Source organism: Lissotriton vulgaris, chromosome 7 (assembly GCF_964263255.1).
Source record: "Lissotriton vulgaris chromosome 7, aLisVul1.2, whole genome shotgun sequence".
NCBI lineage: Eukaryota > Metazoa > Chordata > Amphibia > Caudata > Salamandridae > Lissotriton > Lissotriton vulgaris.
The window spans coordinates 8827731-8843320 of record NC_141695.1 but is presented as its reverse complement, the minus strand read 5'-3'; the positions used below and the strand labels follow the sequence as shown (position 1 = coordinate 8843320).

Here is a 15590-nt window from a genome sequence, read left to right as displayed (position 1 = left end):
CTGCATCACTCTGTACCACCTGAGCACCTCCTCACCAGCACCATCTCAGGATCACTTTGCACCACCTCTGCATCACTCGGTACCACCTGAGCACCACCTCACCAGCACCACTTCAGGATCAATCTGCACCACCTCTGCATCACTCAGTACCACCTGAGCACCACCTCACCAGCACCACCTCAGGATCACTCTGCACCACCTCTGCATCACTCGGTGCCACCTGAGCACCACCTCACCAGCACCAGCTCAGGATCACTCTGCATCGCTCGGTACCACCTGAGCACCACCTCACCAGCACCACCTCAGGATCACTTTGCACCACCTCTGCATCACTTGGTACCACCTGAGCACCACCTCACCAGCACCACCTCAGGCATCTCAGGATCACTCTGCACTACCTCTACATCACTCGGTACCATCTGAGCAACACCTCACCGGCACCATCTCAGGATCACTCTGCACCACCTCTACATCACTGGATACCACCTGAGCACCACCTCACCAGCACCAGCTCGGGATCACTCATATCCCAAACTCCACCCTCCCGCTTGTCTCCCCCCCACCCATAGCAAACAAAGTTATAACAAAGCAGCATTAGAACAGGCAGAAAAAAGTTGCGATCATTTCAAGGACAAAAAAAACTAGATCATATTTTTTATGTAATTTTTTTTTAATAGGGTCGGTCACTTGTACACAATGTCTTCTTAGTTATTTATAATGTAACAAAATTGCTTTTAACACCTTTCAATATAACGTTTAAACATGCTGCTCAGCAGGCACACAGCTTAAAAACATTGGCAAAGCCAATATCTCTGGCTAAACACTTATAAGGTGCCAAAAGAGAGACCAAATGGCTATGCCAATGCTTGTTACAAAATTCACAATTTGCTAAGGTTTCAGCTCCAGCTTTGGAAGCCTGGCTAAGTGCCTAGAAGCCTCAATGAACGAGTGTGGCAGACGGGTGCATTTTACACTTTAAGAGTATGTGTTGTTTCTACAGCCTTTTTTAGGTCTCACCTACACAGCGGCCATTCGCTGCATAGGAGACCTTTAGCCGTTGTTCTGCTCTTTTTTCCGAAGCACATACTCGTGCTTGTGGCGGCATCCACCATGCGGGAGCGAGCAGCAGCACGCCACAAGCATGAGTATGTGTTTCACAAAAAAAGCAGACTGCTCTCCTATGCGTGCGCTGAACGCCTTTTTTTATTTTTACTTTTAGAGCGAGGCGCTTGCACGCTTGTTTGGTTAGCTATCTGTCCCTCCCTGGTTTCACAGCACATGAGATTTACCCCATCCCTCTACAGTTGAGGCATGCCAATTGTTGTAATTAACCTCCTGAGACGGTTGTGTATTAACAGAAATTAAAGGAACTGTTTTTGTTAATTAAACAAAATATGGACTCGGAGTGCCCCACAGATTCCCCCATCTTGAACTTGGCTTGAGGACATGGAATGAGTTTGCAGCCCTCAAATGCAGCCCTGTTCTGGTTGCCAAACAAACTTCCTTCATCCACCCTTGCTACAGCTGCAGCCCCTCCTTCTGAAACTCACGCTGCTCCTTAGGATATACATCAGCCTCCCAAACCTACCCTTTAGCTCAAACCCTGCTCTGCTCTCAATCGCTCCTGTCCTTAGGGTTCACCTTCCAACTGTAGCCTCCAATCTTCATTTGATTAAATGCCAGATCTTTTCCCTAGTTGAATGGCACCTTCCTTCTAGCCTTACATTCATCCTTCCAGTTCACTCTTTAGCACAACTTCTTGCAAACAAGAGGTGGTCAACGGTGGAACAGCATACGTTATTCAAGTAATGATTACAAATCATCAACATCTTACTACTGATTCTCAAGGGCTTTCCTAGAATCATCCCCATGCATTCCATACACAACATCATTCTCCAATTACATATTACACATCAGCAAAGCCACTATATGCATACCATAGTAGAGGCACACCCTTTCAGACGCTCTGAACACCCCCACCCCCAAGAAGACAGTTTCTCAAAACATATCCACATTATATCACAAAATGATCAAATCTCGCCCATCCTCCAGCTGACAGACACTTCACTGCACTTTTGGCAGCTGATCACAAGCAGAACAGGACCCTTCACGCCATCAGGTATACCAGACATTTAACTTAAGGCAGAACTTGTTTACAACTCGGACCTCTCCTCTCGTCTCCTTGTGAAAAGCACAACACCCCCCTCCTCCACCAACCATCCATAAACGTTTGAGGCCACTCCTGTGGTACTCCAGACAGTTACCCACACTTGTGAGATTACAATAGTTTCCACAGTTTTCCTCAGTCCTCCTTTAAAGGGGCATTGAACTTCAGGTCTCTTTCATTCTGTGTCCCAGCAAACATGCACTGAGTAAATCATCTACTACACACTCTTTCCTTGAAGACTAGGATTATTCCTCAGCCTCGCTTTGAGTCTCAATCCTCATCATATGGCCCTCCACCCCCTGAATACTGGCACTCCCCTCTTCCTCTGCCCCACCGTTATTACTGATTAAGAAAACAAAGGCGTGTAGCCACCGTCAGTGTCCTCATGAAGTCGAATGCACTTGCACTTCTTACAGGTAGGGGGTTCCTGAGCTCCAGTCGCACCTACGACCACTTCAGAGCAGCATTGTCTGAACACCAGCACCGGGTGTGTATTCTCCTTCTGTGACGTTAAGTGCCCCTGTACCCTGTGCACTGTACAGAGTGGTAGACCGATGCCAGACAGAGAACCTCTCCAAGTATTTCCTGCTCTCTAAAAATAAGACTTGAGATCTATTGTCGGGGACGATTGTTTCAGAGAAAAGACACTTCTAAGAAACATGGGGTTTAGAGTTCTCTTACTCTATCAGAACTGCCAGAATTATAAAAAAGATACATATAGCACTTTGAACGATAATCAGCGCTACCATTGCGCTTCGCTGGCTCATCCACCACACACCATGTACTCCTAGAGCTTTGCACTCAATCACGTAACCGGAGCCACTGCCTTCACCAGGAGCTTGGGACCTGTCTGTATGTTGAATTCTGTACCACACACGTGATGCGGAAATACTTTACCTCAATGGGGCCGATTCACAGAACTAACTTAAGACAAACTTAAGACAAAATACAAACTTAAGTCTGTCGTAAGTCTGTCTTAAGTCTGTCTTACGTCTGTGTTAAGTCTGTCTTAAGTCTGTCTTAAGTTTGTCTTTAGTCTGTCTTAAGTTTGTCTTAAGTTTGTCTTAAGTCTGTCTTAAGTCTGTCTTAAGACAAAATTAAGACAACATCCTAACTTTACTACTACTAAATGCCTTCTGTGAATACCACAAGTAGTAAGTTTAGGATTTAGTCTTAAATTAGCTCTGTGAATCGGGCCCCTAGATCACATCCTGCAGCTCACATTCTTAAAAAGAGTAGTTTCCCTTTGGGGACCCAACACCTTTGGTTATGTTCTTTTTATTTGTTGAGAGTCCATGCGCAAAAGCTAATTTGCACCGTTCATAACAGATCAACTGGTAGTATGCGGGGAATAAACACATAGCTGCTTATACCTGTTTTCTGAATGTGGATAAACAGGTCTTGGACTGCTGAGCTGGAGGAGGGAACTCCATCACTTGACAGCTGTGACATGTGCTTTCGCCTTAGGTTATGGTCTTAGATCGAGGCCCACAAAGCAGAACTTGGTGAGGTGAATGAATATCACGTCCTGGCTTATGCCACCTGAATTTGGGAGTGTGTTGGTAAGTTGTCCAGTGGGTGTTGAGCATAGCCTATACAATGAAAGCAGGCAGGGAAGGGGTGTCAAGGTTATGCCTGAAAGTCCAGTGATCAGACAATCTGCTGCGTTCTGCATCAATTGTAAAACTTTGCCAGGAGCCACCATGGAGCTGTAACACAGCGCTATGAAGGTGAGGCACAGCAACACAGCACTAAGAAGATGAAGCACAGCAACACAGCGCTATGAAGGTGAGGCGCAGCAACACAGCGACATGAAGGTGAGGCACAGCAACACAGTGCTATGAAGGTGATGCACAGCAACACAGCGCTATGAAGGTGAGGTGCAGCAACACAGCGCTAAGAAGGTGAGGTGCAGCAACACATCACATCCTCCTGAGCAGGGACATGCTTTGCAGTAAAGGGCAGCCCCTCTCCTGAGGGCTTTAGGTGTAGAAGGCATAGACTATCTACCTTGCCTGAGAGCCCATTGGAATCAACGTGGGTTTCCAGATTGGCACCTACCTCAAGAGATGTGAGTGGTGCCCTGACCTGGTGCCAGGCGGCAGTGTGCCCATTAGAGGCATCCACATGTAGTTTTGGGAAATTGTTCGATATCATTTGCACATGAAGGAGAGACCGTTGGTCAAAATAAAAGGAGATATTTTGACAGCCCAAAGTTTATCTGCAATTCAAAGTCACATATGTTGGCACAAGAACCTTCGTGATAGAAAAGCTTGACTAGAATCTGAATGTGGATGTTAAATAAATAAGCATTGGCATAGCCAATAGGTCTCGCCTTTGGGACCTTATAAATATTTAATTATACAGCACAATATCCTTGGTGCAACAACATCAACTGTTGCATGGCTAAACACTTATATTGTCCCAAAGGCGAGACCTATTGGCTATGCCAATGCTTGTTATGTTTCGCATCGTATTCTAATGGCTGTAATAATTAAAGTTGTAATTGATTTGTCCATCACTCTGTCCCCATGTGGGTCTGTCCTGGACTGCACCTGGTGCACCAGCAGGGGGCGCAGCTCAGTGTGAAGAACTTTACTTTATTCACCTGTGACCAGAAGGAGAGGGCAGCAGACGTCATTGTCTCATGGACATGAGTCCACCAATGACGAGGCTGGAGCTGGGCCACGTGTCACAGAGGTCTCAAACCTATCCGCAACACACGCTATGAAGGTGAGGCACAGCAACACAGCGCTATAAAGATGAGGCGCAGCAACACTGCACTATGACGGCGAGGCACAGCAACACAGTGCTATGAAGATGAGGTGCAGCAACACCGCGCTATGAAGGCGGAGCACAGCAACACAGTGCTATGAAGATGAGGCGCAGCAACACTGCGCTATGAAGGCGAGGCACAGTAACATAGCACTGAGAAGGTGAGGCGAAGCAACACAGCGCTATAAAGGTGAAGCGCAGCAACACAGTACTAAGAAGGTGAGGCGCAGCAACACAACGTTAAGAAGGTGAGGCGCAGCAACACAACGCTAAGAAGGTGAGGCGCAGCAACACAACGCTAAGAAGGTGAGGCGCAGCAACACAGAGCTAAGAAGGCAAGGAGCAGCAACACAGCGCTAAGAAGGTGAGGTGCAGCAACACAGCACTAGGAAGGTGAGGCACAGCAACACAGCGCTATGAAGGTGAGGCGCAGCAACACAGCGCAAAGAATGTGAGGCGCAGCAACACAGCGCTATGAAGGTTAGGCACAGCAACACAGATCTAAGAAGGTGAGGCACAGCAACACAGCACTGTGAAGGTGAGGCGCAACAACACAGTGCTAAGAAGGTGAGGCGCAGCAACACAGCCAGAGACATAACCTGAGGCAGAATATCAAAAAGAGTGGAAACGCTGAGAGAATCAGAATTAATAAGCTAGGGAGAACAGCCATGTTTTTATAAGTTTGCGAAAAATTGTCAGGGATGGTTGTCTGGCAATTTCCGGCGGGAGCAAATTCCATAGTTTGGGGGCCAACAAGGAAAATGCTCTACGGCCCATCTCGCCTTGTTAACCCTCGGAACTATGAGCAGATTTTTCGAGGCAGATCGAAGGCATCTGCTGGGAGTGTAAGGTGTCAATAGGGATTTAACCCCTTCTGAGCCTGATCCAAAGAACACACTGTGGGCAAAACAAAGAATCTTAAATGATATTCTCGCCTGAATAGGCAACCAATGCAGTTCTCTTCTAGCCGCCATCGCTGATGATCGCCTAGGCAGGTTCGGAACTAGCCTGGCGGCCGCATTCTGGGTTACCTGAAGTCTTTGGATCACTTTCTTATTTATACCACCATAGAGAGCGTTACAATAGTCGATCCTGGACAATACCAGGGCGACCGTAGATTGTTTACGCGCCTCAGAGGAAAGGAAGGGGGCGATCTTCTTTAGGGTCCGAATGATGGTGCAGCAGGCACCAACCGTTTTGTAACCTGTAGGTCAAATGGCAGGGTAGGGTCTATAGTTACGCCTAGATTCTTGGCGAGTTTGGCCGGACGAGGCAATTCGCCCAAGGAGGTAGGCCACCACTCCTCACTCCACAGATCTTGATTCCCACCAAAGACCAGGACCTCCGTCTTCTCACCGTTGAGCTTGAGAACGTTCCTTATCATCCATGATGATACTGCTTCCATACAGGTCTTGAATTTTGCAGCACGGTCTTGCCCCGACTGAGTTGTCGAGACAATGATCTGGGTATCGTCGGCGTAGGATAACACCGGTTATCCAAAGGCTCTTATTATTTTTGCAAGGGGGGGTCCCGTAAACGTTAAACAGAACCGGCTAAGCGCCGAGCCCTGTGGGACCCCACATTGCACCGCCTGGGTAGGGGACATATAGTTGCTAAGTTTCACTCTTTGCTGTCTCTGGTGCAAAAAAGAGGACAGGAGACTCGGGGCACTACCTTCGACCCCAATCCCCCTCAGTCTGTCCACCAGAATAGAGGGGGATAGGGTATCAAAGGCTGCTGTTAGATCCAGCAAGACCAACAGAGTGGTCTGGCCTTTATCCACCTCAGATCTAATATTATTTACCACGACCGTAAGGGCAGTCTCCGTGCTATGGGCCGCGAAATCCATGTTGAGAGGAGTCCAAACGATTCTCCCTCTCCAAAAATGCTGTCAGATGCAGATTTAAATGGGCTTCAAGAATTTTTGCAGGTGCTGGTAATAAAGAAATCGGCCGGAGGTTTTTCAGCATCTCAGGGTTCAGGGAAGCTTTCTTCAAAAGGGGTTTGACCACAGCGAGTTTCCACACTTGTGGGAAAATTCCCTCCGTGATAGCGCTATTTAGGATCTCAAGAAGAGACGGTAGTAGGGCACTTCTGCAGGCACAGCAACACAGCGCTATGAAAGTGAGGCACAGCAACACAGCGCTAAGAAGGTGAAGCGCAGCAACACAGCGCTAAGAAGGTGAAGTGCAGAAACACAGCACTAAGAAGGTGAAGAGCAGCAACACAGTGCTATGAAGGGGAGGCGCAGCAACACAGCGCTAAGAAGGTGAAGCGCAGCAACACAGCGCTAAGAAGGTGAAGTGCAGAAACACAGCACTAAGAAGGTGAAGAGCAGCAACACAGTGCTATGAAGGGGAGGCGCAGCAACACAGCGCTAAGTAGGTGAGGAGCAGCAGCACAGCGCTATGAAGGTGAGGCACAGCAACACAGCGCTATGAAGGTGAGGCACAGCAACACAGCACTAAGAAGGTGAGGCACAGCACACAGCGCTATGAATGTGAGGCTCAGCAACACAGCGCTAAGAAGGTGAGGCACAGCAACACAGCGCTATGAAGGTGAGGCACAGCAACACAGCACTATGAAGGGGAGGGGCAGCAACACAGCGCTATGAAGGTGAGACGCAGCAACACAGAGCTATGAAGGGGAAGCACAGTAACACAGCACTAAGTAGCTGAGGCTGATCAACACAGTGCTAAGAAGTTGAGGAGCAGCAACACAGCGCTAAGAAAGTGAGGCACTGCAACACAGCGCTATGAAGATGAGACGCAGCAACACAGCGCTAAGAAGGTGAGACGCAACATAGCGCTAAGAAGGTGGGGCGCAGCAACACAGCGCTAAGCAAAATATCAGCAAGACTCAATACTTGTGCTGAGCTTGTATTATTGGTGAAAGGCACAACAGCATCCTTGGCCTCTTGGTGCTAGACACTCACATATACTTAGAGGAGATATCATATTTATTTTTGTTCTGGCCTCTGCTGGGTTTCCCGTTACCCCCACCCCATTCACCACCCCATGTCATCACTTCACAGCTTCCGCAGAAAGGAAAAGGTTAACTTCCAAGCCCCTCCCTCTGGGACACCTCCCGCCCCTTCTCCCTGGGGGACATCTCTTGTTCCCCCTCTCACTGGGTCATCTACACCTCCCCCAGATAGATGCAGGAAGTTAGAGCGGGTATGAAGGGGGCTGAGGGGGCTTCTGTTTGCCTCTCTCTGCCCTGTTATTACCCTGGTAGGGGAGGTGGAGCGGGGTTCTATTATTACACCAGACACAGGGCTGCCCCCTCACCGACCGAGAAGTAGGGATGCACCTCCCCTATGAAGGTGTTATTGATGGTGCAGAGATGCTTCATGGTGTCTGCATTGAACAAGGAGACCCGCCCCCCCTCATAGTCCAGGTATACCCCCATCTTCTTAGGGTGCAGACGGGGGGCCATGTGGAAGGTAGAGAAGGTCAAATCAAAGCTTAGACTACCATTGATATGAGGCGAACCCCCAAGCAAGCACTCAGGGAATTCTGCAGTAAACATCCACCCTCCCAGAATCACTCCTGAGACCTCCACATCCACCAACCCCTGCAGCGTCTGCACCTCCCAGTAATGCCTCCCGGAGGAGAACCCCTCCCGCCCCCGCACGGAAAGGGGAATGAAACTGCTGGGCTTGTCTGTCAGCATCATGCATCTCCTGTCCTCAGACAGGATCAGTTCATCATCAGCCCCGCCTGGATTCAGAGTCACCAGCGCTGCAGAGAGAGGAGAGAGAGTTAATGACACGCTGTGTGACCTCAGACAAGTCACTGTCCCACCCAGAGACCACAGCACTGCACAGAGAGGAGAGAGTAATGACACATTGTGTGACCTCATACAAGTCACTGTCCCACCCAGAGACCCCAGCACTGCAGAGAGAGGAGAGAGAGTTAATGACACACCTTGTGACCTCAGACAAGTTACTGTCTAATCCAGAGACCCCAGCAGTGCAGGGAGAGAAGGGAGAGTTAATGACACATCGTGTGACCTCAGACAAGTCACTGTCTCACCCAGAGAACCCAGCACTGCAGAGAGAGGAGAGAGAGAGGTGAGGACACAGTGTGTGACCTCAGACAAGCCACTGTCCCACCAGAGACCCCAGCATTGCAGAGAGAGGAGAAAGAGTTCATGACACACTGTGTGACCTCAGACAAGTTACTGTGTAATCCAGAGACCCAGCAGTGTAGAGAGAGGAGAGAGAGTTAATGACACACCGTGTGACCTCAGACAAGTCACTGTCCCACCCAGAGACCCCAGCACTGCAGAGAGAAGAGCGAGTTAATGACAGACTGTGTGACCTCAGACAAGTCACTGTCCCACCCAGAGACCCCAGCACTGCAGAGAGAAGAGCGAGTTAATGACAGACTGTGTGACCTCAGACAAGTCACTGTCCCGCCAAAAGACCCCAGCGCTGCAGAGAGAGGAGAGAGAGTTAATGACACACTGTGACCTCAGACAAGTCCCTGTCCCACTCAGAGACCCCAGCGCTGCAGAGAGAGGAGAGAGAGTTAATGACATACTGTGTGACCTCAGACAACCCAGGTGCTGATGCTCCCTCCACCCTAGATGCTGACCACCCCTCCACCCCAGGTGCTGATGCTCCCTCCACCCCATGTGCTGATGCTCCCTCCCCCACAATGACAGATGCTCCCTCCACCCCAGATGCTGATTGTTAGAAATGGGATCCCTGGCTGGCCAGGGCTTGCGCCAAAGTCAATCAGAGACCACCACTCCTAAGTCAGGGCAAGGGAGTTACACGCCAAGATAACCCCTACTCACCCTCTAGGTAACGTGGCGCGAGCAGCAAGGCTAAACTTGGAGGCGATATGAGTTAAGTATTTGCGCACGCACCCCAGCAACAACACCCAAGGCCCACCACAAAGGAAACTCCACACAAGGTTATATATAAAAATAGCCTTTGTATTACACCAAAACACATTAGATAAAACACACACTTTACAATGTGCCAACAGGCACGGGCAGAATTTACAGGGGATATGTACAAGACAGGGCCACATGGGCCACTGTCAGGAATCAGCACTTTTAGAACTTAGCACTAGGTAGAGTTAGCACTTAGAACATAGAATATAAATCACTGTAGCATAAAATAGAACATAAAGCACACAACCAGTAACTACTGGTAAAGGTTAAGTACCACCTACGCAATCCTAACCACCTTAGGAACAGGTCACACAGGGAACTCAGAGTGAAGAAGGCACACACTGGCGGACGGCGTTTTTCTGTGAACGCAGCCCGCCTTTGGAACGCCCTCCCCCGTAATCAAAGGATGGAACCAGATTACCTCTGGTTCAGAAAACTTCTGAAAACACACCTGTTCCACTGATCCCAGTTTCTCTATTCTCCCTCTCACTCCACCCTCTCGACTGTCCTGGTCTTAGCGCTGGGATACTTTTGGGTTACTATGCACTCTACAAAACCCTAATCATAACTAGGACCTCACTAGCACCACCTGTACTAGCAAGAACAACCACCTAAGTATCACAATACAAGTAGGGGTATAGGCACATTACACATGATGCATCACTATACATTCAGCGGTGTAGGGGAGGAAAACGCATGATGCAGAACCTACATTCAGCTGTGTAAGGACAAGGCACATGACGCATAAAAAACACATTCAGAGGTGCAGTACAGGAGAAAGGGGTTGAGTGCGCTACTGGGATGTAGGCGCATCCCTGTGGTGGGCACACTTGTGTGGTGCTGTGTGTGACGAGACAACACAGTGATTTCCAAAAGTAGTTCAAATAAAGTTCCAATGATTAAAGGTTTCGAAATTTAATTAAAGATTTTCATTGATGTATTTCATATTTCTTTCATATGAGTTGACAGACAATCAATTTAATCCATCAGAAACTGAAAGTAGCTCCAATGCATTTCGGACGGGGTGTCCTTTTTCAAGGAGCACTGCAACAAAGAGTGTACAAAAAACCAAATCAATACACGCGATATGAAGATAATTATGACACAATACTGGTTACATATGTGTCTCCGCGAGTGAACCTCATGCACCCTTCAGCGGAATAAAGAAACGTGAAAAAGTAAAGTCTCACCGAGAAATGTGCAAAGGAAAATGTGGTTAGAGTGGATAAGAAAAACTAGCAGGGCGGTTGGACGGGGGTCGGTAAAGAAAGTGGTTCAAAGTGATGGGTAAATGTAGGAATGTCTAAGGCGTGAAAGGATGAAACGAAGGTAAAGGTTAAAAGGAGAAGAGTTTAGCAGTGAAGTCAACGGCTCGAAAAAAACATGCGAGGCTTACGTAGACAGCTTGAAAGATTCTCAGCGGTCCTAAAAGAAAAATGGGATCGCCAACTTTGATAAGATAGAGAACGGAAACGAAACTAAGCGCTGTAAGAGCAGCGAGGATTTGTGGGGGACTTACTGGGTCTGGCGGTTAGGCGTAGACTTGAATCAGGTTCCTGGGTGGTGAAACTCCGCGTAGCGAGTGCGGAGTTTTGGTGGAGGGTGGGAGGGTGGTCGAAGTGGAAAAAGGACTGGGAAGGAAGGTGGGAAAGGAGTGGCCATCTTGAAAGGGAGGGTGAAACGTGAAATAGCGGGGAAGATCAAGAAAAGAAGTGAAGTGAAAAGGGCAACAATTAAATACAAACAGCAAAACAGAGTTATAATGCATCATTGAATGCCCACTGTCGGCATTATAAATAACAGCTCAATTCAGTCCGGTCGTTAAGACCAAAAGGTTTCTGTGATTGTAACCTATACATCCAAGCTGTTTCTCTTTGCAACAGAGTTTTGTTGTTGTCTGTTCCTTCAGCTTTAGGGACAATCTCAAGAACCATGTATTTAAGTTGGGCCACATTGTGGTTAGCCTCATTGAAGTGGATGGCAATGTTAGATTTGATGTTTTTTGTCCTTATGTTAGACTTGTGTTCGTTCAACCTCGTCTTTATTTTCCTGCTAGTTTTGCCCACGTAGGTTTTTCCGCATGGGCACTTCAGGAGATAGATCAGATTGGAAGAGTCACATGTAGCGCCCACGTTGAGTTTGATGTTAAATCCTCTCATAGGGTGACTGACAGTGTTTCCTTTAATTACATTATTGCAATTGCTGCAATGGTGGCACGGCCGTGTGCCAGTGTGATTAGTTGAGGTACGTTCAGTTGTGTGCTTGGATAGAATCTCTTTGAAGTTCATAGGTCTGGTGTAGGCAAAGATCGGGGGGTCCTTGAAGAGGTCCCCAAAATCTGGTTCGGATCCTTTCATCCGAACCAGATTTGGCCTCTCTAGGGCTAGGCCGCCCTGTGTCCCAGTGTCAGGGGCCTAATTGTGGCAGTTCCCCACAAAGTGCTGGGCAACTGGTGCAGACAATGATGGGACAAACACGATGTGGGAGCCTCACAGGCTCTGTAGAAATGACTGTCCCCTTTTTGGAGCCTCGCTGGGCTCTGAGTAAATAAATGGCCCCTGAACCTCTCTGGGCTCTCAAAGATACTTGTGGCGCCTGAGCCCCTCGTGGGCTCTCAGTAAATCAAAATGCCCCCTTGAGCCTTTCAGGCTCAAACACAAACACAAAATGCGGCCGTCCCTGGAGCCTCTCCGGGCTCTTGAACAAATATACGGAGCCAAACAGCGGTGGAGCCCATCAGGCTCCAAATAACAATGGCCCCCGGAGCCCTCGTGGCTCAGAATCAATAATGCGGCCAGGGAGCGTCTCGGGGCTCTTAGTACAAATGGCGCCTTCCTTGGAGTCCCTCCCGGACTCGAGACAGCAAGAGAATAACCCCGAGAGTCGCCAAGGCGAAGCCCCACTCACCGGCTTCCTTGGTGCGGCGGCTCTCCTCTCATCGGCAGCTGCAGGGCTCCTCTATGCCGGTTACTACGGGGCTCTCCCTCACTCCGGGAGCCTTGTGGAAGGCGCCAGCAGCAGGACTCTTCCTCCCTCCTTCTCAGGGCGAGTGCACCGGGGCGCAAGGTAGGCTCCTGCCTGCTCCGGTGCTCAAAATAGCCTGGACTCTTCAGTGGGAGACGGGGCAGGCTCCCGCCCTCCTACTTCTGGTTCCGGTTGCCCCGCCAGGCCTGCCTGACTTCCTGGTCACGGGCCGGCGGCGATGTTCCGTTGTCCGGGGCTGCGGCGGTGATGTGGGGAGCATCGCAGGGCTCAACAAATATGCCCCTCAGGAGCCTCGGGATCGATAAACAAATGGGACGCCTTGAGCCTCTCGGGGCTCTAAATACTCTGGTGCGGCCCGTTGGAGCTCCGCTCGGGGGACTCAGAAGGAACAACTACCCCCTCTCCCTACTAGGGAGTCTCGTCGGAGCGGCCCACTGCCAGTCGGGGCCGCTCGGGAGGAATGCGAGGGGCCCTGTGCCTTCCAGAACCCAGGTCTCCACTCACCGGGACTTCTGCTGGCGAGCCGCGCGTCTCTTTGCACGGTGGTGGCGGCTTCTCCCCTCGGCGGCGGGTCTCGTCTTTGGTCGCGGGGCTCTCCCTCGATCCTGGGGGCCCGAGGGGGGAGGGGACAACTAGGCTGCCTCTTTCGCCACCCGCGGCTGCACCTCTCTGTGTACACTCTGGGGCAGTGCAGGGGCACGGGGTTGGCTCCCGCTGCTTCCTGCTTTGTGTAGAGATCTTTGGGCAGCCAATCACCACACAGGTCGCCCGGCGAGCCTCCCGCAGCCTAAACCAATGGCAGCGCGGCTCCTGGGTGACGTCAGCGGTGGCTCCCTCACTTCTCCTTGGCTTATCCCGGCCCCGGGGCTGCGGCGGTGATCTCGGGGGACACAACGAGGGGTGGGCTCCCTCGCTAATTAAATAATAATGCCGGCACGGGCCCTGGCGGGGTGGGCACCCGTCAGGGGTTAACATAGGGCAGGTACCTGGCCAAAACGCGGTGTGGGCAGCCGTGAAAGTAAACTAAAGCGCTCCCAAGCGCTATAGAGAATAAACAGCGCTCCCAGGCGCTAGAATAAAAATAAAATGCTTCCCAGAGCTATGGGCATACAGGTCAGCACAAGTCCTTCAGGAATGCAGTAAGGCAGGGGGGCAAGGCTGGGCTCAGAGCCAGCTCACTGGGTCTCCAGGCAGGGTGGCAGTCCAAGTGGTGGTCCTCTGGCCCAGCAACAGCAGCAGGCCCCTCAGGCAGGATCCTGGAAGAGAACATTTTGTTAGGGGACACAGCCCCTTCTTATTTTGTAAATTTCTTTGTCTGTAGGTGCAGGGTGGGGGAGAAACCAGTTGCAGCTGGTTTTGGAGCACCCTTGATGGCTCAACCACCCCTTTCATTCACTGGCAGGGCTAGGGTCATCAGTCACACCACAGGGGGCGGAGCCAGCATTGTGTGGGGAAAACCCAGCCTCATTCAGGACACAGGTGCACTCCTCCCCTCACATCAGCATGCTAATCTCAGCACTCACCACTGGGCAGACCCATCCAGACATCCTGGAGCCTGGCATCCCAGCCAGCTCCAGCCAATCACACTCCAGCACCCTCACAGCACACGTACAGCCATGTCTAGAAGTGGCACTTCCCCACTAGACACCTACACGCCGCACATACCATTGAGCAGCATTCACTCTCACGAGTTCGCACATACCAAACTTGAGCATGCACGCCTCACGCATCAGGAACTACCAGGGACACAGACATTCCCCATGCATTCCTACGGGAGGGCAGGCCAACCTGACTCCACGCACTCAGGGTGCGCACGCACTTTCCACTGGGACACAGTGAAAGTGTGCGGAAACCAAAAATCACTACCACTGGGTCACAAACACAAAGCAAAAAGTTTAGGGGTGAACCTGTCAGAAGGGCCAAGTCCAACACTGATGCTCCCACCACGTAAGGTGGTGATGCTCCCTCCACCACAATGGCTGATGCTCCCTCCACCACAGGTGTTGATGCTCCCACAATGCACAGTAATGATTCTCCCTCCACCCAGGTGCTGATGCTCCCTCCACACCAGGTGCTGATGCTCCCTACACCTGAGGTGCTGATGCTCCCTCCACTGAGGTGCTGATGCTCCCTCCACCCCAGGTGCTGATGCTCTCTCCACCCCAGGTGCTGATGCTCCCTCCACCTAAGCTGTTGATACTCCCTCTAGCCCAGGTGCTGATGCTCCCTCCACCCCAGGTGCTGATGCTCCCTCCACCGCACTAGCTGATGCTCCCTCTACCCCAGGTGTTGATGCTCTCTCCACCACAATAACTGATGCTCCCTCTACCACAATAGCTGATGCTCCCTCTACCCCAGGTGTTGATGCTCCCTCCACTCCAGGTGTTGATGCTCCCTCCACTCCAGGTGTTGATTCTCCCTCCACCTGAGGTGCTCATGCTCCCTCCACCCCAGGTGCTGATGCTCCCTCCACCTGAGCTGCTGATGCTCCCTCCAACCTAGGTGCTGATGCTCTCCCACCCCAGGTGCTGATGCTCCCTCCACCTGAGGTACTCATGCTGCCTCCACCCCTGTTGCTGATGCTCCCCCACCCCAGGTACTGATGCTCCCTCCACCCCAGGTGTTGATGCTTTCTCTACCCAGGTGCTGATGCCCCCACCACAGGTGCTCATGCTCCATCCACCCCTGTGGCTGATGCTCCCTCCAATCCTGGTGCTGATGATCTCACCATCCCAGGTGCTGATGCTCACTCCAC

At 50.7% G+C, this 15590-nt stretch overlaps 1 protein-coding gene across 2 annotated transcripts in view; it reads right to left on the bottom strand.

Moving 5' to 3' along the window:
• Positions 1 to 5318: 5318 nt before the first annotated feature.
• The window catches only part of LOC147700492 (E3 ubiquitin-protein ligase TRIM69-like), a 122475-nt gene continuing 112203 nt past the window's right edge, over positions 5319 to 15590 (bottom strand). For both annotated transcript variants that reach the window (XM_086928438.1, XM_086928439.1), the window contains one exon: positions 5319 to 8685. In XM_086928438.1, coding sequence (XP_086784564.1) covers positions 8204 to 8685 — 482 coding nt within the window. In that variant the 3' untranslated portion in view covers positions 5319 to 8203. The remainder of the gene's footprint in view (positions 8686 to 15590) is intronic.